Consider the following 21,611-nt stretch of genomic DNA (forward strand, 5'->3'; position numbering starts at 1 on the left):
TGTCGTTTTGAAGCATCCTAGCACTGTTCTGCAGCTTTACTTCAGTGGGTCTTTGAAATATACTCAGAGTTGAGTGTGGATTTCATGCTCTTTATTCAGCTCATAGTAGTGAGGAGGAATGGAAGTTCCCCCGAAATGTCTGCTTTATATACATTATTTACACAATGGGCCCCACGTGATTGGCTAATTCCGGGATTCTCCTGCAGGCCAATCAGATTGCGGATTCACTTCCACCTGGAGTTGGATTGGGTGGCTCCTGCGGACCAATCAGACTGCTGCATTCTGAATCCTATTGTTCTAGGACCAATCAGACTGCTGCATTCTGAATCCTATTGTTCTAGGACCAATCAGACTGCTGCAATTTGGATCCTATTCAACTCAGTACATAACAGTCTTGCTGCACAATGAGGACTAGAAAGCTATTTTTTGCTACTGTGTGCAAATGGCATGCCTTCCCCGTGTCTCTCCTCACTTACCGATGACCAGAGTGGAGGCCCCTGTGTTGGTGAAGGCTGGTGTGAGCGAAGACGTGTCTCCCGGCCCAATTGCCATGACGCCTGGGAGTGATGCCATGATGAGGTTCTGGGTTTGCTGGCTCAGGGTGTGGTTCTGCTCCAGGCTGTGCAGGGCTGTCAGGGTGCTAACTGGGGGGAGAGAGCCCCCCGGAGCGGAGATCTGTGCACAGGAGAAATAGGGAAGAATATCAACATGCTTTTTGAGACAAGATTGTGGGATATACATTTGGGATAGCTTAAAAGTGGTGTGATATTAATTGCATTTATTGGCACGCTTGGCAGTAAGCAGAACCACTGGCAGATTTGTGGATGACTTTCAGGAGATCTGCAAGGATTTCTGGTCCCAAGTTGTTCAACAAGAGCAGCAACAAAATGGCTCCCAACCGTCCAATGGAGGCTAGTTCCCCTTTGGGACTAATAGGGTGCCAGGCAGGGAGCCCAACAGTAGATGGTGCCAATGAGCCCAGGCAGTGCTTGACTCACCAGCTTTGCATCTCCTGCAGAACTAACTGAGCACAGGCCAGGGGAAGAAGCATGGTGCAAGATAGTCTGGGTGGTCACAATGGAATTGCTTCCCCCGTGCTGGTTGCCATCTGAGGAATCTGTCTCACTGACGGGCTGCTGGTTGTACCTCATGCCGGAGTCGGAAAAGGAGAGTTGTTGTTGCTGCTGCTGCTGTTGCTGCTGCAAAGGGGATTGTTCTATAAAGAAACAAAAGAAGGGGGAGATAATTCTTAGTAATTTGTGCTTAAGCTGAGGACGCTTAGCTCTGATCTCAGACAGGGACGGCAGTTTATTTAAATCATCAATTTCTTCCTCCACTGGTTCTGCTGAGAGACCACATGTCATGGACTCTTCTTCAACTGTCACCCAGCAGCAGCCAATCCATCCGGCTATACCCGAAGGAGCGTCTCTACCCCCATCATTCAGCCCGGACACTGAGGTCCAGCTCTGAGGGCCTTCTGGCAGTTCCCTCACTGCAAGAAGTGAGGTTACAGGGAACCAGGCAGAGGGCCTTCTCGGTAGTGGCACCCGCCCTGTGGAACGCCCTCCCATCAGACGTCAAGGAAATAAGCAACTATCTGACTTTTAGAAGACATCTGAAGGCAGCCCTGTTTAAGGAAGTTTTTAATATTTGATGTTTTATTGTATTTTAAATATTTTGTTGCAAGCCGCCTAGAGTGGCTAGGGAAACCCAGCCAGATGGACGAGAAAGAAAGAAAGAAAGAAAGAAAGAAAGAAAGAAAGAAAGAAAGAAAGAAAGAAAGAAAGATCTGAAATGCTTCCATTGCAACTGGCCATTGTGTGAACTGTAACTTGTAACAAGTTGTCCTGGACTTTGCTTTTCCCCCATCCTCCCTCCTTCCTCCTCACTTTTTCCTTTTGGGCTGTGTCCTTTAGATTCTAAACTGGAGGGCAGGAACTGGTGGTGGTGGTGGGGATTGATCCGTAAGCTACTCTGGGAGTCATTTTGGCTGAAGTCTAAGAGCTGTGTGGGTGGGGAGAGATTTCAAATAAATAAATAGTGCCTGACACTCACCATGGACCTTGCTTGGGGAGAGGGGCGTTGCTGACTGGAGCGAGGAAGAGCCCAAGGTGGGCACAGATCCGGGCTGTGGCCCACTGTAGCTGTCCATGGCGAGCTTGTGCCGGAAAGCCTCCTCCTTCCGGCGGTTGGCAAACCAGTTGTAAACTCTCACCTCAGTCACCAGGTTTGAGCCCAGACCCTGGGCCTGGGAAGGGGAGACACCGCGCTGGATGCACTCTGCCCTGCCAAGAAAGGCCATGGATTTGTCAGGTTGGGGACGGGGGTTTGTTAAGGCGAAACCATTTCTCCAAAGGGAACCCCTTCAAATTAATGGAGTGGTGTGTCTGTTGCACCATTTCCAAAGATATGTGAGCTGCATGAAGAACATAAGAAGAGCTCTGCTGGACCAGACCAGTGGCCCATCTAGTCCATCATTTTCTTCTCACAATGAATCTCCTCCATGAATCTGTCCAATCCTCTTTTAAAGCCATCCCTATTGGAGGCCATCACTGCCTCCTGTGGGAATGTGTTTTGTTCCATTTTCCCAATGTTTTCTTCCCTGAGAGTTTTCTCCTTTAATGCGACCCTTCACTTGATGTAAAGGCCGCTTCCAGAAATCTAGCAGAACCTAGTGGACGTTTAGCACTCCTTTCTATGTTAGGAAAATACGTCTGTTCCCGCTTCCCCAGAAAATCATGGAATGAAATCTGGGGTGATATTTCAGCTACTCCCCCCCCAAAGGATTCTGAGCCAGTGACGTAGCGTGGGGGGTGCAGGGGGGCCGGCCGCACCAGGCGCAACATCTGGGGGTTAGGGTTAGGGGGCGCAAATCCACGGGTTAGGGGGCGCAGATTACTTGCCTTGCCCCGGGTGCTGACAACCCACGCTACACCACTGTTCTGAGCCCTGTAGTTTGTTACGAGTTCTTGCTTCTAATTATAATTTGGTGAAGGGTGAACCACCATGGCCAGAATTATTTGAGGAAGGAAAAATGTGCTTTGGATGTATTTTAAAGGTGTGAGGAGCACATAGGCTGACAGCCCCTAAGCTATGAAGCATTTCATAAGATCCCAGTATAGGGTGCAAAAGAATCCTATCGTCCCTGACTGTAGAGGTACTTTCAGGTAATTACTTTTGGCGCCTCCTTTGCATTAATTATAGTCTAACCATAGTTGGCTCAGATCTCTCTGTACTTTTGCATTTTTAGTCCTGAGGTTCATCTAGACCTCACAGCTGATTATATGTTTAGGTCTAATTTGGGGTGAAATAGTTAAACTGGGGGCAGAATGAGCAAGGAATTATTAGTCCCAGCTCAGCCCAAACCAATAATTTACTTCCCCCACCCATTTCTTCCCACCCCCTACTTTGTGTAACATAAGTAAGAGCCTGCTGGATCAGGTCAATGGCCCATTCAGTCCAGGATCCTGCTCTCACGGTGGCCAACCAGATGACTGGGGGAAACCCGCAAGCAGGATTTGAGCACAGGAGCACTCTCTCCTCCTGTGGTTTTCCGCAACTGGTATTCAGAAACATCACTGCCTCCGACTATGGAGGCAGGGCATGGCCACCGTGGCTTGTAGCCCTTGATAGGCTTATCATTGCATGAATCTGTCCAATCCTCTGTCCAAAGCCATCAAAGTTGGTGCCCATCACTGCCTTTAGAGGGAGCAATCCCCATAGTTTAACTAACTCACCTTTCACCAGCCCTTTCCAGGCACAGTCCGCACCTTAAATATCCGTGTCCAAGTCCCTTTCTTTCCGCTCTGGTGCTTGCCCTGCGAAAACCCACTCTTTAAAGCTCATTTGGAGCAAACAGCAATCTGCGAAAAACCAGAATTGACTTTTTCTCAAATGGAGTGCTAAAATGTGGGCTTTTGCAGGGAAAACTCTGGGGCAAAACAAACAAACAAACAAACCCATGCTTGGACAAGGAACTTTTAAGCACAGACTTGTGCCTGGAAACATCAGGGCAAAAGGTAATTGTGGATAAGTGCTATGTATCGCATTAGTTTTTTCATCTAGAAGAACAGGATGCTGGGCTAGATGGGCCCGTGGCCTGATCCAGCAGCGTCTTCTGATGTTTTTACGTTCCTAAAAGAGGGAGCTTCCTCCATTCACCTGTTGCACTCCTCCACCAAGGCTTCCCGTTCCTCCTTGCTGGGATTCTTCTGCCTCTCATAGGCTTGGAAGAGGATTTGCTGTGAAGCTGGGCCCCACTTGAAGCGATTGCGTCTGCCTTTCTTCGTTGGCAGGTCCTCTCCCATTGCATCTTCCACCATAATGCCCTGGCCAGCGTGGGTGAATTCTGGAACCACAGAAAGGGTGGGGTGCAACCATCTCTGGGGCAGCCCTTATGTTGTGGAACTCCCTCCTTTATTATTCTTTTTTTTTTTTTTTTTGGTCAAACACACATCTCTTTGCCCAGGACTTTAGCATCTGACCCACCATATCCTTGTGGTTCTAAATTGTTTTAAACAGTTTTTAATGTTGTATTTTAAATTGTTGTCTGACCGTAGGTTGAAGGCTGATGATAATAATAATAATAATAATAATAATAATAATAATAATAATAATAATAATAATAAACTGTCCATTTCTTGAAGAAACCAGGTGGGAGGAGCCGGGGGGGGGGCAAACAAAGCAAGGCGTCTAAAAAGCAACTCAGCAGAATTATAGAAAGTTGAATGAGTTGGCGGCAGGGATGACACATTGGGGGGGGGGGATGGAGTCACTAGAATATTTTCTAAAAAATGTTTAGGGGTACTCTCATTTTGACTCAAGAAAATCACCGTTTTATAGGTCAAATTGGGGGAAATAAATACAGTAAATGGACAAAAGTACAAAGATTCACAAAATGTTTAGGGTATGTGTACCCCTGCGTCCCCCCAGAAAAAAATTCTGCATGGAAACATAGATATAAAAGCATGTGTTAAGTGTAGGGAAAAAACCCCATCTCATTGTCTGGCTAGGTCACTTCCTGGTTCATACTATTTTTAGCATCCCCAAAGACAGAAGCCCACCCTACAGGAAGTTGTTGCTCCCTGCGTATCTTCTAAGGCTGGGTTGAAGAATGCTCCCCTGAGCCGGATCATTCATCTAGAAACGCAACAGGCAGCCTCATCTAATAGATGGAGACTTCCTTTTGGTTCTGCAGTAGGAATGAATGAATGATCCCCACAGCAGGCTGACTGACAGGCCCAGGCAGAGGATCCATGGTCAGCCTCTTCTTTGGGAGTGGGTCCTTTGGGTTCTGAGCAACCAGAGGCTCAGGTTCCCTTGTGCCTTTGGCAAGCACCTGTATCAGTGCTTCCCCATCCCTTGCACCCTTGGCAGTAGGGCTGGATGATATATATCATCCAGAACTAGTTTGAAGTCCATATTGTGATATCGGTTTCGTAATTTTTGACCTGGCAATATATCGCAAATCATGATATGTGTGGGTGGGTGCTATGCAGAAATCACAAAGTGGGGAAACCCGTGCAGCCAGCCAATGCCTCTACATAGCTCCATCCTTATTTCAGACATGGTGATATATCAGTATATTGTGATGTTTAGCTGTTGATATAGCACAATGTTGAAAATCAGAGGAGCCTACCCACCTTGGCTGGCTGTCCAGGGCAGCGGTGGAGCTGGCTGGCGGGTTCCTAGTCACTCCAAGCAGGAGTGGAGAGGCACAGTTTTTGTGCCTGCTAGGCCTGCACCCTTGACAGGGGCCAACCTTGCCAACCCCAGGCGCACCCCGGGCAGCAACTTTCAGTCACTGAATTCATTTATTTCTCGCAGCACATTTGAAGCTGCTGGCCATGTTTTGTCCAACTAACAGGAGCGACATTTTGCAGGCATGGAAATTCAGCAAGCATCATGGCACACAAGTGTTGCAACCTGGCCCAGAATCCCTTGCAAATGTTGGGATGACCGGCACTGCTGCTGTTGAGCAGGTACAAAATGGCCTTGCTCTGGTACGTGCTTTGGGGCTAGGAAAGAGCTGCTGGTTGCTGTACTTACGCTGAGCCACCTCTCGCTGCTTGCGGACGTACCAGGTGTAGAGGGCAGCCCTCTTCTGAGTTTTCATGGGTGTGCCCTTGTTGAGATGCTGGGAGAGGTGGGATTGATTCAGGCCTGTGGTGTCTACCACCTCCCGCTGGGGAATATTGTGCTGCTGTAGGTAGGATTTCACCATCTTGGCTACCCTCCAGGGATCCTCTCTGGAAGGAATATAAAGCACACACTACATGAAAGAGGGTTACAGGGGGTTGGACTACAGTATATGACCCTTCATGTCCTTTCTGCCTATGAGTCCTGAGAAGCAAGGAGAATCAACCAATGACATTTCTGGTAGTAGATGTTGGGTCAACACTAGAAGATGCTGTTCAGTCTCCTCTGTTTAGCAGGCTGTCCCAGCTAAATAAATTTATATTTACCATGAGTGTCTACTTGTTAGGGTTTTAGTCTTGTTTTAAATTTATTTGTCGTTTTTGTGTTTATAAAGTGTTTTTCATTATCTTATGTGTAAAGGGCCCAGAGATGGTGGTTTAGAAGGTGGTTAATAAATTAATTGTAATAGTAATATTATTATATACAATGGTACCTTGGTTCTCAAATGCCTTGGTTCTCAAACACTGAAAACCCGGAAGTAAGGGTTCCGGTTTTCAAACGTTTTTTCGGAAGCTGAATGTCCAATGTGGCTGTTGGCTGTTGGAAGTCAAATGGACTTCCGAAATGGATTAAGTTTGGAGCTTTTGTTTTTGCTATTTATTTTGCATTTTTGTTGTTGAGGCGTTTCTGGTTAATTTGTTTTGGTGATCGTGTGGAACCCTGTTCAGCTACTGATTGATTGATTATGTGACTGCAGAAATGGATAAAAGCCCCTCATCCAAACAATGACTATCATCAGTGCAGGTATAATCTACAATACTGTTTTATTTATTTTATAGTACAGTACATTGATTATTGCTTTCATTTTATGGGTCAATGGTCTCGTTAGATAGTAAAATTCATGTTAAATTGCTGTTTTAGGAGTTCTTTTTAAAAGTCTGGAATGGATTAATCTGTTTTACATCGCTTTCCATGGGAAAGCACGCCTTGGTTTTGGAACGCCTTGGTTTTGGAACGGATGTCCGGATCTGATTAAGTTTGAGAACCAAGGTACCACTGTAGCTATTAAGTTGCATGCACAACATGGAGATTGTTGAGTCAACCTCTTTAGAACATTATGGCACATTATTCCTATCCTATTCCTGGATCAGGCCAAAGGGGCCTCACTATAGTCCTGGTCTCAAAGTGGCCAACAAGATGCTCCAGTGAGGAACCCTCAAGCAGGATTTGAGCACCAGAGCACTCTGCACTCATGCTTTACATTTTGTATTCTATGAATACTGGTCATTGACGATAATAAAGAGCTGAAAAGTTTTGTATTGTCTTCCTGTGCTCCACTCCATATTGCTGTTTTATTGTGCTCCTGTATTTTGCATTTTGTTATTTAGTGGAGTTGGGTTTTTTTAGTGGAGATTGTGAAGCTGCTTTGTGGAGGAAGTTCCTCAAAAAGCAGCGGAACACATTTTAAAAAAACAAAACACGGAGTTAAAGGAAACCCCGAGCTTCTTTCAAATGATTGAAGCGTGAACTAGCTCGTTCTTTCATAGCGCAGTTCAAAGTGGTCCTGTTCACTGTCTCGCAGGCTGCTTCCCACCCGCTAGGCCTCGGCCGGCTGACACTGGTGCCCCTTATTATCCTTCTCTGCCCCTTTTCCCAGCACCAGTTCAAGCTTCCCTTTTCGCTGGGCTTCTGAGGTCCCTTTTTTTAAGGGCTTCTCACCTCCCTTTTGTTACCTGAACAATAAGTAACCCAGGTAGTTAGTTATAAACTCAAAGGGAACAAGAGCCTGGTTGATAATTTATAGCAGCATCACAAATTTAAATGGAAAGTAAATATCAAGTTGTTAGCATTAAAAGAAAACCCAATCCCGGAGAACTGGGAAAGCAACATTCATGGGGGGGAATGCCTCGCTGTTCCAGTCCTAAAGAGCCTTTCGCTTAAATGTTAGTTTCCTTTTTTTATTTTGGTTTAACTTGCCCGCTTTCCAACATCTGTCTTCTTGCTATTCATTTTCTATGCTGCCTCTCCACCCCATTATTCTCCACCACTTCCTTGAGCAATGTTGAGCTGGGTTTCTGAGACCCATTCTTGGTACAAGAAAGAGGACCTTTGATCCCTTTGAAAACTAATTTGGTATTCCTGCTTCGAACCAAGCCCTGGATCACCACCGCTCGCACCATCCCTGGTCTTTGAACCCTGAAGCCTGCAACTTTGTTGATTTCATTGAATAAATTGGACTTGGAAAGGACAGAGGAGGAAGAAAGGTAAGAACTGTTCCTCCTGGTAACATTTCCCCCCTCTCTGTTGAATTTGGCCTTTAGGCTGGCCTGTGTACTGTGTGACACAACAAATATGATGTTGCAATTTGAGCCCAGAGCCTCAACAGCCGTTGCCATTCGCAGCAAAACAGAATCTAAATTTTAAAAAACTCCACCGCATCAAAAAATACAATCCACTTTCCTACTCCTGCCTTCCCAAATTGATTAACTTAATATTGCAATTTTAAATCCCCCCCTTCTCTCTCTCTCTCTCTCTCTCTCTCTCTCTCTCTCTCTCTCTCACACACACACACACACACACACACACACACACACACACACACACACAATATTTTGAGTTTGCTCTTCAAGGAAATAGTCACATTTTCCTCTTGGAAAAAACGCAATCCTAACACATTTTTAAAATTGATCTTAAACACTCCATTTTAATTCTCCGCTTCTATAATTTGAACAAAGTAATGGCACTAAGAAGCAACAGAAAATGATTGTTCTCTATAGCACGGAGATTTTCAGGCTTTTGGGATTCTGCTCAGCGCTCGTCTACCGGCAATTACCAGCACAGAGCATAGAGTCCTCTGAGGCTGCACATTGTAGGGTAAGATTGGTAGTGGTGAACAAAACTTGCTTCCAAGTAAGTTTTTCTGCCATTACTGATACTCTCCCAAGAGGAGGGGAGGTAGCCAACAGGGTGCCTTCCAGATGTTTTTTGAGCCCATCTCCCATCAGCCCCAGCCACATCTGGCGGGCATCACATTGGTTTGGCCAACCTGAGAGGAATCCTTGATCATCTTTTAATATTTCTGCAGAAGGACACTCCTTGGAAAAAACCCCCACTGCTGGAGCAGATTTACAGCACTTAAGATGGCTATATCGGTCTCCCCACTGATGTTTAAATTAGCTTCACTTGTCAGAATACTCGACTCTTACCAATGGAAATGCTGCTCTCATTCCTTCTTGTGCTGTATCAGTACAATAACTATCGTGGTGGATAGGGCCTATGGATGGCTACTAGCCAGTATAGCTGTGCTCTGCCTCCACAGTTAGAGGCAGCAAGGTTTTTGATTACCAAAAGCTTTTCTGATGTTGTTAGGATTGTTCCAAACACGTCCTGGTCCTCTTTGTGAATGCAATGGCAACAACTTGTTCAGGGGAAGGGCTGTGTCTCAGGGGTAAAGCAACTGTATTGCATCCAAAGGTCCCAGGTTTAATCCCTGCTGCCAGTTAGTGTCAACAACACTGAGCTTGATGGGCTGATAAGTCCTGACTCAGTATAAGGCAGCTGGTTCCTACGTGAGGCCATGCCTGATTCCAGCTATTCTTCTGTCCCTTTCCTTTATGGGGGGAAAAACCCCACCCTCTCCACAGGGTGGGGGAAGGCCTGGTGAGGTGAGTTAGCTCAGCTGTAAAACCTGCCTAGGTACTTTTGGTGTTATCAGGACATTTGCTACAGCCAAAGTCCAAACTGCTTCAGTGGATTGAGCAAACTAATCATCTGGCATGGCTGAGTATGTGTTTGCTCTCTTCCTGAGCTGTGGGAAGCACAAGGTAGTTAGCTATAGAACATGAAATTTCTATGAAGCAACCCAGAGGTTGGCCTGCTAATGTTACAGACCCGAGTTTGGGATAGAACTGGATTGTGAACCTAAAACATCAGATTTGCTGTGCATGGCATTACTGATCAGGCCTGAGACACATAGTACAAAGTGAGGCAGCCACCTCAAGTGGTAGCAGTGGCGTAGCGTGGGTTGTCAGCACCGGGGCAAGGCAAGTAATTTGCGCCCCCTAACCCGTGGATTTGCGCCCCCTAACCCTAACCCCCAGATGTTGCCCCCGGTGCGGACGGCCCCCCCTGCACCCCCCACGCTACGCCACTGAGTGATAGGTTTTGAATGCTATCATAAGCAGAACCTTGGAAAGACTTCTGGGGCACTGCTATGTTCTTGCCTTATCCCTGTTAACTTTATGCGCTTTGCACAGCAGAATTCCCTGTTGGCTTGAACTTAATGATTAATTTATTTATACTCTGCCTTTTACTCTGGCAGGGACTAGAGGCAGCTTACAGATAAAAATAATAACAACTAAAAACATAGGGGGGAAAACATTAAAATTAAACATGGTTAGAATTAAAACTATATATAAAAATCTATTTTAAACACACGGATAATTACAATAAAAACAGTGTGGTGCCAGCTCTTTTGTTAAAAGCAGTGAGTTCCTAAAAGCCAGTTGGAACAACAAACTCTTCACCTGTGAGTAAAAGGACAAAAAGGGGGCAGCCACTCTAATCTATTAAAAATAGTTCCCAAAATCCATTTGGGACAAAAAAAGTCTTCACCTGCCACTAGAAGGGTAACGAGGAGGCAGCCACTCTCAACTATTACCACCCAAAGTCCCATAGCATTTTGGATGCATCCTCCAAAAGCTGTTGTATACATCTTAAATATAGTTAAGAACATAGGAAGAGCCTGCTAGATCAGAAGAGATCTTGCATCCTCTTCTCACAGTGGCCAAGCAGATGCCCCAAGGAGGAAGCCCACAAGCAGGTTCTGAGCGCCACACCACTCTCTCCTAAAACAGGAGCTCAAGGCAGAGTTCATAGCCCCATCCCTCTCCACTTCATCTTCACAAGAACCCTCTGAGATAGGTCAGGCTGAAGGTTGGTGACAGGCCCAAGGTCACCAAGTGAGCTTTGTCACTGAGTGAGGATTTGAACGCAGGTCCACTCTGCCTCTCTAACTCAGTTTCCCCAAATCTTCCCACAGCACATAGTTAAATTATAGAACTCACTCCCACAGGAGGCAGTGATGGCCACCAACTTGGATGACACCAAGAGAGGATTAGACAAATTCACGGAGGAGAGGGCTGTTGATGGCTACTAGCTTTGCTTTCACACTCATGTTTCTGAATACCAGTTGCTGGAAATGGCAGAAGGTGGTTGTGCTTTTGTGCTTGAGTCCTGCTTTGAGGGTTTCCCTTAGGAGCACTTGGTTGACTACTGTGAGGGCAGGGTGCTGGATTAGATGGGGTATTTGCTTGGTCCAACAGGCTCATCTTATGTTCTTAACCTGGTTCCTTCCAGATGTTTTGTTTTTAGAACTGCCATCAACTCCAGCATAATACAACCGTGTAGATATGTTGCAGCCCAAAACAGCTGGGTGGCACTGAATTTGTGGAGGCTGCTCTGACCAATACATCACACTCCCTCTCATTAAAATGCACCGAGCAGATAAAGGTAGAACTAAGAGCTGGTTGTCTAAACCTGGTGGAGTGGTCTGGTGGAGTGGCTACAAGTGTGAACTGGTTCATCTCTGGTTCAGATCTCACAACAGTGGGCAGAGGGTCCGTGTGTGTGTGTGTGCTGCAACACAGCATTGATGCAATAACAGTGCACCAGTGATGGATTTATACTGGGCCATCCACACTAAACCATTCCAGTTTATTGGTTGTTCTACTCTGCTTCCCTTGTGTTGCTGCTTTATTGCTTTCTAGAGGGGCACTTTAGCACTATAGTGCAACACCCTTCCTCCCCTGCCCAGAACATTTGTGGTATAAAAAGTTACAGGATATTACCAGGACATTACTGGAGATCCACTGAATGGAAATGAATCAGCATGCCCACCCTAAAACCTTTGCAGGCACAAATAGTATTCAAAGCAGGATCGGTATAATTAGGTATAACATGCCCAATACCATCATAAGAATAATAATGAACCCCAAATTAAAAGGACATATGGGAGGCCCCTTAGAGAAGCCACTCCCTTAGCCTTGATCCTTTGCATATGAGAATAGTAATGCTACTGACCTACCTAGTAGGAGTGTCTCCACCCCATCAATAAGCTGAGATCTGAGGTCTACCTCCGAGGGTCTTCTGGTGGTTCCTTCACTGTAAGAAGTTACAAGGAACCAGGCAGAGGGCCTTCTCGTCGGTAGTGCCCTCCCTGTGGAACGCCCTCCCATGTCAAGGAGATTAAGAACTACACAACTTTTAGAAGACATCTGAAGGCAGCCCTATATTGGGAAGTTTTTACCATTTGACGTTTTGTTATGTTTTTATATTCTGCTGGAGATAATGCGTGTGAATAGTAGTAGTACTGACCTACCTAATAGGGTTGCTGGAAGGATTACTGAGATAATGCATGTGAAGTGCTTTGAATGCTCAAATATGCCATATGAAATGTTGTGTCCTCATAGTTTCAATCCATTTTTCATGAATTAGTTGAATTGCCTTTACTACAGCCTGCTAAGCATCGGAGCCATTTTAAACTTGCCATCACTTGAGAGCCCAGTGTGAACCCACCCGCAACGCTCCTTTCCAAATCCTAATAGCACGATCCTCCTCCTCTTTCACCTTTTCACGGATGTCCATCACAAAAGAGGAGAGGAGAACAGGTGTTCTCCTGACTCCTTTGGCTTCCTCTGAGAGGAGACACCTGACAAATCATCAAAAGTTAATGATCAAAAAGCTTATCTGAGCCTTTTCGTTTATAAATTTATAAGACAAAAGAGAAATAATAAAGCCACTGGATAATTAGTAACCAGCTCAGTCCTGAGGCTTTGGAAATCAAACTGACCCTAGATCTCGACACAGACTCTGGGAGAGGTGGAGGGGAAAGGTGGGGTGATGCAAGGGGTCATTTGGGAGTCGGGGAGTTTTAAAGATCGACCCCAAAAAGGGGAAATGAGCAAAGAAAGATGATTCGATGGGGTGGTTGCGGTTAAAAATAGGAGAAAGAAAGAAAATACAAGACAAGAAGGAACAATGGTGGAAGAAAAGGACTTTTGGAGTCTTGAGGCCTTTCTCCTTCCACTCACAGGTAAGAAGAGCCTCTTGCTTTGCTTGTGACACTGGACTCAGAAGCAAAAGCAGAAGCTAATTAATGTGACTCCATTGGGATCTGCATCACAGGGGTGGCTATTGCAAGGTCTTTGCTTAGTTTTTGTCAATCTTTTTGTCCAACGTAGAGCTCGAACCCATGACCGTGAGATTAAGAGTCTCATGCTCTACCGAATGAGCTATCCCTCAGATTCCCCACTGACCCGCCTTCCATTTGCTCCCAAAATCAGAGCTGTGGTCTTCACAAGCTCTCCCTATCAGTAACAGAAGGGGCTGTTTTTGCATTCATATTTTCCCCAAGGAGCCCTTCCATAGGAGCTCATGTAAATCCCCTCCCTGCGTACAGAGATTCTCCCCCAGCCCCTAATAAATATTATTAGATTTGACAACAGTCTGGAGTTTTAAAAGAACGTTTTTACTCCCCCCCCCCAAAGGAGCTCATTTATAAGTAGGTTGTGGATATATTATGGTTAGCAAGAGTGGGAAAGAAAGTAAGGGAGATGGGAAAGAATGGTCACAACCTTCCTGCTAGGAACATTGGCATGAATTCCTAGGGAATCCTCTCTTTGTCCAAGGCTGGCAGTGCATACTTTGAGCATGCCTGTTTTGCCAGTAACAACAAGATGGCTTATCTGAGTTATTCGAGACTGAGGGCAAGAGTGTTGTGTGTTTGGGGAACATGTCTCATGATGGCAACTCTATGGCGCTTCATTTCACATCTTTGAACACTTCTGCTGTAGGAACAATTATGCGGACAGTTCCCCCATGCTCCTCAACCCCAACTGCCCGAAGATAGTTCCTTGCTTGCTCAGGTTTAGAAAAACGATTCTGGGTTCTACAAGGCAACATCTGAAATGGCGGACAGGATAAAAAAAAGAGATGTTTGCTGAGTGAGTTCCAAAGTTATTCCTCACCTAAAGAAGTACCTCCTTATCTGAATTGGACTTTGGGGCACTCTGTTGGCATGGGCCTGAAATTTTAGGTTTTAACTATACCTTTTATTTAGAATGATCTCAGACAGGGAAGCTGGGTTCTTGTCCAGTTGTTGTGCTACAACATGAATCTCTATGCCTTTAGATCGGCTGCTACCACTAAGGTAAGGGTTAGGGTGATTTGAGAAGGTAGAGGATAAAAGAGGACAGAGAGAGAGAGAGAGAGAGAGAGAGAGAGAGAGAGAGATTAGGCAGGAGATGCCCTTACTGTAAGAGTCTTTCCACCACGGCTTTCTGGTGTGCAGCCTCTTCTGGGCTTAGGTTTTCCAGCTCCTTCATTATTGGCGGAGTGAAGTCTTCTCCATCGTCAGAGGTCTCCTCTTCGGACATCCTGGACTCCCCCATCCCATTGGCAAGAGCCGTGAGTTCTGTGCAGGGTTCTCTTTTCTCGACTTGGATGGTGCTGGCAGTCCGCTGCTGGCTGTCGCCATGCTGTGGGTAGGGGTCCGATTCCATCAGGGCTTTGATCAGTGTCTCCTTGCTCAGCCCAGATTCCAGGAGAGCCCCCAGCAGCTCCACCTGAAGATGAGTGAGTTTGGAAACCATGGTCTTTCAGTTCTGGCCGCTTCTCCTAAGGCCCGAGGTTTTTCCGACGTGCTCGACGCAGATCCCCGTGTTTGCTACACCATGTTTCTGAAGCCACCCATCGGAGCGGAATAGAAATGGCAGAAGGTTCGGCCTTTGCAACCCCCCCCCAACAAAAAAAAAAATCCCCAAGAGGGAAAAAAAAGCAGCTTTAGGCCCCCCACAACTGTCCTGAGTCAGTGCTGATAAAGGGACCCTCGCCTATCTGTTTACATTGGAGCAATGCAAATTCTCCAAGGTTCATATTTATCTGTGTGCTTAGGCAAGTTACTGAACTTTGGACTTCGGCATTGCAACAGCAGTTCACAAAGTGCCCAGGAAGGGAGGGAGAGCGAGAGGAAAAATAAGAGGGGGAAGAAGAGTGGAGGAAAAGGAGATGAGGCAGCACAGGAGACACCGCTTGAAGAAAAAGAAGGGACCAGGTGGTGGTGGAGAGGAGCAGAATCTGGGCATGGGAAGAAGTTTAATGGCATCTCCTAGAAAGGTACATAATAGAACGATACCAAGTTCAGTAGCAGAACATCTGCTCAGAAGCAGAAGCAGTCCCTGGCATCTCCAAGTAGAGTTGGGAAATAATCTTGCCTGAAACCCCTGAGAGCTGTTGCCAGTCAGTGCAGACAGTACTGGGTGAGATGGACCAACGGTCTGACTCGGTGTAAGGTAGCTTCCTATGTATCTTTGGGATGTGGCTGGAAAGTATAGAAAGGGCTGGCCCAGCACATTCTGAGATGTAGATGGCCCTGTCCTCCTCAAATGGTTCTCTCCCTCAGCTCCTAACTCATTGGGTCCATCAGGAGGTTGTCTTCTGGAAGAAGCCCCATTGCAATGAAAATAAGCTGCAGAAGGGCATGGGCACGCTGTTCATGATAGATTTGACGTAAGGATGACAACCTGTCTGTCCCACGCTCTGCTGCCAGCAGGGATGGGTGGATCTGGGCTTCCCTCACTTGTTCATATTTCCAAGTATAAATTCAGTTCTTCATATTTCCATATCAGTTTGTGTTGTTTTTTTTAAAGTCCTCATGAAAATTCATCAGAATTTTGGTGCAAATTTCTCCTAATTTGCACATTTTTTATTCTTCTTGTTGCTGTTTATATACAGCCTTTCCCCCAGACTCCTACTCAAGGGGACTTACACAAATTAAAACAACACAGATGAAATACAAAAAGCTAAAAAGATGATAGTTTAAAAGTAATTGGACTAATAAATTAAAACAATATACAAATTTCTATGCAATTTTCCATAATATGTTATATGTCCCTATGTTATTTTCTCCTAATGTATGCATGTTTATGCACACTTTATCCCAGTCAATACAATTTTTTTTTTTCACATTCGCTGGCTAGAGAACTGCACTGCAAAATTTGTAAAAGTGCACATTTTGAAGGATGGTTCTGCATTTCAGTCTGTGTATTGTTTCAGAAAGTGCAAATTCAGTAGGACTGCCTTTATAGGAGAACCAAAATAACTTCCAATGAAAAACAAACCTGAGTAATGCAATTCCCAGGGCAGTTCTGCAATTACACATTTCCATCCATGTTTTAAAAAATAAGATAAAAGACAAGTACGGTATACACTGAGGAGATGTGATAGCCCTATATTCAAATATCTAAAGGGTTTTCACATGGAGAATGGATCAAGCTTGTTTTCTCCTACTTCAGATGCTAGGACCCAAACCAATGGATTCAAAGTTACAAGAAAGGAGATTTCAACTTAACATCAGGATGAATTTTCTGACAGTAAATGCTATTTGACAATGGAACAGACTCCTAAGAGAGGTGGTAAAACTCTTCTTCGTTGGAGGTTTTCAAACAGAAGATGGATGGCCATCTGTCATGTATGATCTAGTTGAGATTCCAGCGTTGCAAGGAGGGACTAGATGACCCTCAGGATCCCTTCCAACTCTACAATTATTATTATTTTTTAATTCTATTATCAGGCAGGCACCTTCACAGTACTCTCTGGCACCTGCTTACAACATTTTGGTTTAGACAAGTCTATCCAGATGTTCAGAAAGTTGATTAGAGTTTTAATCTATTTTTAGTCTATTATTTTAACTTTTCAAAAGTGTTAAATTCCTGTATTGTTGCTAATTATTCTTATTGATAATCTTAGGTAAAGATAAAGGGACCCCTGGCCATTAGGTCCAGTCGTGACCGACTCTGGGGTTGCAGCGCTCATCTCGCTTTATTGGCCGAGGGAGCCGGCGTACAGCTTCTGGGTCATGTGGCCAGCACGACTAAGCCGCTTCTGGCGAACCAGAGCAGCGCACACAAACGCCATTTACCTTCCCGCTGGAGCGGTACCTATTTATCTACTTGCACTTTTTGGCGTGCTTTCGAACTGCTAGGTTGGCAGGAGCAGGGACCGAGCAATGGGAGCTCACCCCGTCGCGGGGATTCGAACCGCTGACCTTCTGATCGGCAAGTCCTAGGCTCTGTGGTTTGACCCACAGCGCCACCCGCGTCCCTTGATTGATAATCATACCATAATCTTATTGTTTATTTATTATAATTATTATAGTAACACTTTGAACTTAGCCTAGTAACACTTCCACCCCTTTTTTGCAAAAGAGCCCAGGTTGGGAAATAAAGCAGGAAAACAGAGCTTTTTAAAAACACGTAGGAATATCTGAAAACATTTCAAAGCAATTCAGTATCCTCACAGTAAATAATTTAATGGCTGCCAACAGTGCTATTTTTCTAGAAAAGGAAGTGCCACTGCCAGAACTCACCATGAATGCCACCCTTGTTCTCTTAGAATGACAATGGTGCCCACCTGAGAGGTGCTGGAACTCAGTTCCGGCTGAAAAAAAAAGCCCTGGTTGCCAGTACCAGTATCTGTCAGCCTTCAAAGGCCTGGGTGAACATGATTATTATTTTTTATAAAAAAATCTTCCTGAATGTTGTTAAGGAGGGAGACAGATGCACCTCTCCTACTGGGAAGGTGTTCCACAAACAGGGAGCCACCACTGTGAAGACCCTGTAGTTTATCAGCACCAACTGGACAGTTCCATGTTGTGGCACCACCAGCAGGGCCTCCCCTGCTGATCATAAGGCCCAAGATGGTTGATATTGAAGGAGGTGGCCTGCCCTTGGATACCCTAGGTTTCAGCCTTTTTGAGTCCACGGCTCCCTTGACCAACTACTGTGGTACATTGGGTTACATACGCTGTTCTTCAGGATGAGAACAGAAATTGTGCTCCGGCGGCAGCAGTAGACCCCATTAGCTAAAGTGGTGCTTCAGGTTAAGAACAGTTTCAGGTTAAGAACGGACCTCTGGAACGAATTAAGTACTTAACCCGAGGTACCACTGTACATTCTTTCTGTGGCACCCCTGTGGGGCTCAGGAGCCCAGTTATGTCACCCCTCGCTTGCAGAGTTGGCAGCCTCTCACCCTTTTTTCGAATACCCTCCCTTGTGGAGTGTTCCCTATTCCTCCTCTCCCCTCTCCATGGGAGTCCTCTGGGCAGCTGCTGCTGCTGTCCCTGGTTTCTTAGCTGTGCCCCCAGCCACAACGAGAGGTGCTTTCTCCCACTGCCCCGCAAGGGCCTGGGACTTGTCTGTCCATTCCCAGCAGCAAGGACTGGTGGACTGGATGGGATCCCTCACCCGCTTGCTTGCTTGCTTGCTTGCTTACTCCAAGGCCACCTGAGCTCCTGGCAACCAGCACCCCCTGGCCAGCCGCAGAGGCACCATTTGCCTGGGGAGCTTGTAGCCAGGGCTTTTGCACAAACAAGCCTTTGGGAGGCAGAGATGCAGGAGGACATCAGAGGAGGGAGGGAAGGAAGGAAAGAGGGACTGAGGCCAGTGTTGGCCGTGGTTTCCCAGACCATCATTCAAGGCACCCCAGGGTGCCACGGCACACTGGTTGAAAACCTTTGCCCTGGTGCTTTAATAGACAATCTGTGTATTATTTGTGTATTTGGTGGCTCAGGTACACAAAATGAAAGAGATCTTGACAGATCTCATCCTGCCCATTTACTTCCTGGCCTGTGATTATCCCATTATAGAACCAAGCCAGGCGTCTCCCTTGATGACTAGGCTGGTAGCTCCACCCAAAGTTTCTACGCCCACCTGTCCTCAGCAGCTGACAGGTAACTTATACAACCTGGCCGGAACCAGCTTTCCGCAGGGAAACTTGCCATGTCCAGGGCTTGGCATATGGTTTAAAAGGTTTTTGGTCAATTGGTCCTCAAGGCAATCTATATTGATAGCCATCTGTCAGGGATTCTTTAGTTATGATTCCTGCAGGGAGCTGGACCAAATTACCTTTTGAGTCTCTTCTAACTCTAACATTCTATGATGGCGACTTACAACAGATCAGTCTTCACCAACCTGATGCATGCCTGCACTCATGTTTTTTGGACTACATCTCCCATCAGCCCCATCCAGCATGGCTGTGCTTCCATTAACTCCAGCATCATACGGCTGGGCTGGCAGGGCCTGATGGGAGCTGTAGTGCAAAAGATGCTTTAAATGTACGAGGTGCATGCAGCCAAGCAAACACATGCAACTGCTTCAGCGTAGGTGCTGAGTTGGGGCTAGAGAAATTTAGAAGCAGAGAGCAAATCCGAGAAACACAGGGCTGGGGGTTTCTGTCCTCCACTGCCGGCTTTCTGATTCTTCTTTTATCCAGGACGGAAAGGCAAGAAGACCGAAGAAAAAATGTGGATAGGATGTGCACATTGTTGGTATCAGAAAGAAGAGTGCCACTTAGTGGCCAAACTGACCTGTTGCACTACTTTAAAACAGCCTGTTTGATGCATCAGATGCAGGAGTGAGGAACTTTTTCAAGCGGAGGGCCACATTCCCTTCTGAGTAACCTTAGAAGGGCCACATGCCAAAAGTGGGCAAGGCCAGAGGCAGAATAAAAAGTGGGTGGAACAATGAGTGCAAACTTTACCTTTGTACAGTAGGCTTGCTTCTACACACCTCACTCTCTCCTCCACCCAGACAAGCAAGAGGCATGATCGGAATTCAAGGGCACGTTAGGGCTGGGTGATATCTGATTTTCAACATCGCAATATATAACCAGCTAAACATCGCAATGTATTTATATATCACCATGTCTGAAAGAAGGATGGAGCTATGTAGAGGCATTGGCTGGCTTCACAGTTTTCTCCATACAGTGGTACCTCTGGTTACAGACGCTTCAGGTTACAGACTCCGCTAACCCAGAAATAGTACCTCGGGTTAAGAACTTTGCTTCAGGATAAGAACAGAAATCGTGCTCCGGCGGCGCAGCGGCAGCAGGAGGCCCCATTAGCTAAAGTGGTGCTTCAGGTTAAGAACAGTTTCGGGTTAAAAACGGACTTCCGGAACGAATTAAGTACGTAACCAGAGGTACCACTGTATTGTTGTTGTTTTTTTGCATAGCACACGTGTGCACACACACACTGTTTCACAATACAGTATGTTGCCAGGTCAGAAACTATGAAACCAGTATCATGATGTGGACTTCAAAACGGTTTTGGAGGATATATCACCCAGTCCTACTGTGGATATAATTGGATCTCACCTATTAACTTTAATGCCATTTCGAGAGATTTGTGGGGGTTTTTTTACTGGATAGTGAGGTACATTTTAAACAAATAAATGTATATTAAAATTGTGTAGATCTCTCTTATATTTTTTACATTTTACTGCACCTTGAAATCACATGCTAAGGAAATTCCTCCCCCCCCCCCAAGTATTCTGGGCACTGTAGTTTTCCCCTCACAGAGTTACAGTTCTAACAAGCCTTAACAAACTGTTGTTGTTGTTTAGTCGTGTCTGACTCTTCGTGACCCCATGGACCAGAGCGCGCCAGGCACTCCTGTCTTCCACTGCCTCCCGCAGTTTGGTCAGACTCATGCTGGTAGCTTCGAGAAACTACCATAACTACTATACCAAACTACTATACCCATAATATTTGGGGGCGGGCGGGCGGGGAGGGGCGGAAATGCCTTTTGAATGTGAGAAGAGGATCTTGGACCAGGTGGGCTTTCTGTCTGATCTAGCAGGCTCTTCTTATATTTTAAGGAAGCGACAGGACATGCCCAGTTCAAAACAAAGAATTATGTATGCAGTTAAACTATCAAAGGTCCAGAGTCCAGACCATGGGTAGGCAAACCAAGGCCCGGGGGCTGGTCCAGCCCAATTGCCTTCTAAATCCGGCCCGCAGACAGTCTGGGAATCAGTGTGTTTTTACATGAGTAGAATGTGTCCTTTTGTTTAAAATGCATCTCTGGGTTATTTGTGGGGCATAGGAATTCGTTCATTTCCCCCCCCCCCAAAAAAAAATATAGTCAGGCCCCAGACAAGGTCTGAGGGACAGTGGCCCCCTGCTGAAAAAGTCTGCTGACACCTGGTCCAGACAGCATTGAAAGCGGACAGGTCTTTTATCACCTCAATGCCATCATGAGCAAAAGTCATTGTGACCCACGATAAAATGGACTTTGGAGGAGGGGCTCAAAGGCTGCTACTCAAGTGTTAGATTCAGTTCCCTGTTAAAAAAGGAAGCCACGTTGTGTACTGACCTTTCCATTCTCTAGGAGAGGAATCATTTCAAACCCAAGCAGCCTCAAACAAACACAAGTGCCCTTAACTATCAAACCACTAAAATTGGTTCCCACTGATGAATCAACCTGTAGCTGGTGCCCCAAGGCAAGATTGCAGCCTAGCAGAGCTGTCTCCTCCAGAACTACTCTCAAAGCAGCCCTGCTTATGTCAGCAGTAAAACAAGTGCAAAATGAGCAGCAGTTAAAAGACATGTGCAAAATTGTGAAACTTGGGCTCCAG

General features: G+C 45.9%; 1 protein-coding gene and 1 long non-coding RNA gene across 5 annotated transcripts in view; one reads left to right on the forward strand and one right to left on the reverse strand.

Moving 5' to 3' along the window:
- Positions 1-21,611, reverse strand: part of HNF1A (HNF1 homeobox A) — a 41,594-nt gene that overhangs the window by 6,132 nt on the left and 13,851 nt on the right. For 2 of the 4 annotated variants that reach the window (XM_081174898.1, XM_081174897.1), the window contains 5 exons: positions 6,049-6,248; positions 4,162-4,348; positions 2,056-2,285; positions 999-1,216; positions 477-675 (listed from right to left, as the gene is read on the reverse strand). In XM_081174898.1, coding sequence (XP_081031024.1) covers positions 477-675; positions 999-1,216; positions 2,056-2,285; positions 4,162-4,348; positions 6,049-6,223 — 1,009 coding nt within the window. In that variant the 5' untranslated portion in view covers positions 6,224-6,248. Of the gene's footprint in view, positions 1-476; positions 676-998; positions 1,217-2,055; positions 2,286-4,161; positions 4,349-6,048; positions 6,249-9,344; positions 9,480-14,451; positions 14,916-21,611 lie in introns of those variants that run through there. The other 2 variants (XM_081174896.1, XM_081174899.1) reach the window with 2 other exon arrangements.
- On the forward strand, positions 15,319-19,962 carry LOC308576063. The gene is made up of 3 exons (XR_014003041.1): positions 15,319-16,568; positions 16,945-17,131; positions 19,468-19,962. It is a non-coding gene; the product is annotated as an uncharacterized lncRNA (long non-coding RNA).

Source organism: Podarcis bocagei, assembly GCF_964188305.1.
Source record: "Podarcis bocagei genome assembly, chromosome: 16".
NCBI classification, from domain to species: domain Eukaryota; kingdom Metazoa; phylum Chordata; class Lepidosauria; order Squamata; family Lacertidae; genus Podarcis; species Podarcis bocagei.